The sequence below is a fragment of the Tupaia chinensis genome, unplaced genomic scaffold (assembly GCF_000334495.1).
Source record: "Tupaia chinensis unplaced genomic scaffold, TupChi_1.0 Scaffold000115_1, whole genome shotgun sequence".
NCBI classification, from domain to species: domain Eukaryota; kingdom Metazoa; phylum Chordata; class Mammalia; order Scandentia; family Tupaiidae; genus Tupaia; species Tupaia belangeri.
Genome location: NW_006159579.1, coordinates 5851983 through 5853792, shown reverse-complemented (window position 1 = coordinate 5853792; position 1810 = coordinate 5851983). Strand labels below are relative to the sequence as shown.

The following is a 1810-nucleotide window of genomic DNA, read 5'->3' as shown; positions in this document are numbered from 1 at the left end:
CATTCAGGGGCAGCCCCATCCTTTCTGCTCTGGTCACACCCATTTCACAGTTGAGGAAACAGACTGCCTTGGCCGACCACTCCGTGAGGGAGACAGTGCTGTGTGCTTGGGCACGTGGTCTCCTTTTCTGTCCCCCATGCCATCTGGCCTGTGCAGAAGAAACTGGAAGGATGTGGAGGCTAGCATCCTGACTTTGGCATCTTCCTAGCTGGGTGACCTGAGCAAAGTCCCCACCTTCACTTTGCTCGCCTGTCCTGTCGAAAAGCAAGCACAGCAATCCGTCCCTTGTGAGGTGGCCTGAGGGTTAAAGGCACAGAAACTGCAAAGCGGAAAGGGGGCCCGGTGGGTGACAAGCACTCCCCGCATGGTGCCCGGCTCCCAGGAGGTGCTCAGTAAGTACTGGGACAGCAGAGCAGGGCCTGTATTATAAAAAATAGAGCAGGGACTGAAATGCCCAACTTCAGAGGAACGGTATGTTTGCATGGTGGAAAGAAACAAGAAAAGCCCTCCTGACGGAGGTTACCAGGCCCCACAGTTTTTTCTGAGATATCGGGGGGCCCAGCCTCCTGCCCGGGAGGCAGGCACGGCACACAGATGATCAGTGGCCTTCCCTTTCACCTCTTTCCCAAGCACTCTCCTCCCTCTGGCAAGTGCACATGCGAGGGTCCTTCTGTCTGCTCTGCTGCCATTCCTTCTCTTTGGGGAATTCCCACTGTGTTATTTCCCAATTACCTCCTCCTGGAAGCCTTCCCTTCCTGCCTCTGCCAGTCTGGGCTCTCAACAACCCTACCTGAGAGACAGCTGTGATCTCATTTAACAGACAAGGCAGCTGAGACTCCAGGAATACGAGAGCACGCCCAGCTCCCTGAGTCCTTCCGGTGAGTGACAGCTGACGGCTGACCACCACTGTCTGTCTCTCTGAGCCTGAAGCTTTTCGTCCTGGAACTGCAGAAAGTCTGTGCATGTGGTGAGACAGAGTGCCGGGGAGTTGACACTCCGCCCTGCCTTTAGTCTACCCCAGCTCCCCTGCTGTTTGAGCAGGATAATTCTGGGGCTTCACTTTAGCACCATTTAGAAAATAGCCTTATTTTAAAAAATCAAGAAATAGCATACATAAAGCACCTAGCAGGCACTGATTCTATGTAACCTGAAATTGTCACAGACCTGGATCAATATACAGCACCTTCCTGCACCCCTATGTGCTGCCTTAAGCTCCTCCTGAGTCTCGACCTGCCTCCAGAGGTAGCCAGGGTTCCGACTCCTAGTTTTAAGGCTTGTGTCTTCAAACTTTACCAGGAATTTTCCGCAGGAAATTGTCTGCCAGGGTAGCAGCTGGTTTAAGGCACCCATTACTGGCTGACTCCCTGTCCCATTTTACATTCTGCTCCCCTTCAGTGTTTCCTGGAATCACCTCTTAAATCAACTCCCTGCACCCGAATCTTGGTGTCTGCTGGTAGGGACCCAGCTAACACCAGGAAGGTGCCCGAGTTACACAGCTGGAGGGTGAGGCCAGGATCCGGGCTGGAGCTGCCTGACCCAGAACCCTGCTCCTTCTGAGAGAGCGGCTGGTCGGTGCCCTTGCTGTAGCCAGGGCAGCCTGGCGGTGGGCCCGCCAAGTCCAGCCAACCTTAAGCTACTTACCATATTCCAGGCCCTTGTCAGTGATCCTGGCGACCAGGCCGGGGTTGGCACCCAGAGCCCCTGGGGTGGATGCAAGCAGAAACCCCAGCAGTATGGACAGCAGGGCCCTGGCCAAGGCCCCCATCCTGGATCCCCAGGGGCTGAGCCAGAACAGTTAGCTATGGGCTGG

At 55.2% G+C, this 1810-nt stretch overlaps 1 protein-coding gene across 2 annotated transcripts in view; it reads right to left on the bottom strand.

The window, feature by feature from the left end:
• LOC102498158 (lipopolysaccharide-binding protein) overlaps positions 1-1810 on the bottom strand; it is a 28494-nt gene extending 26684 nt beyond the window's left edge. For both annotated transcript variants that reach the window (XM_006144128.3, XM_006144129.3), the window contains exon 1: positions 1642-1810. In XM_006144128.3, coding sequence (XP_006144190.1) covers positions 1642-1765 — 124 coding nt within the window. In that variant the 5' untranslated portion in view covers positions 1766-1810. The remainder of the gene's footprint in view (positions 1-1641) is intronic.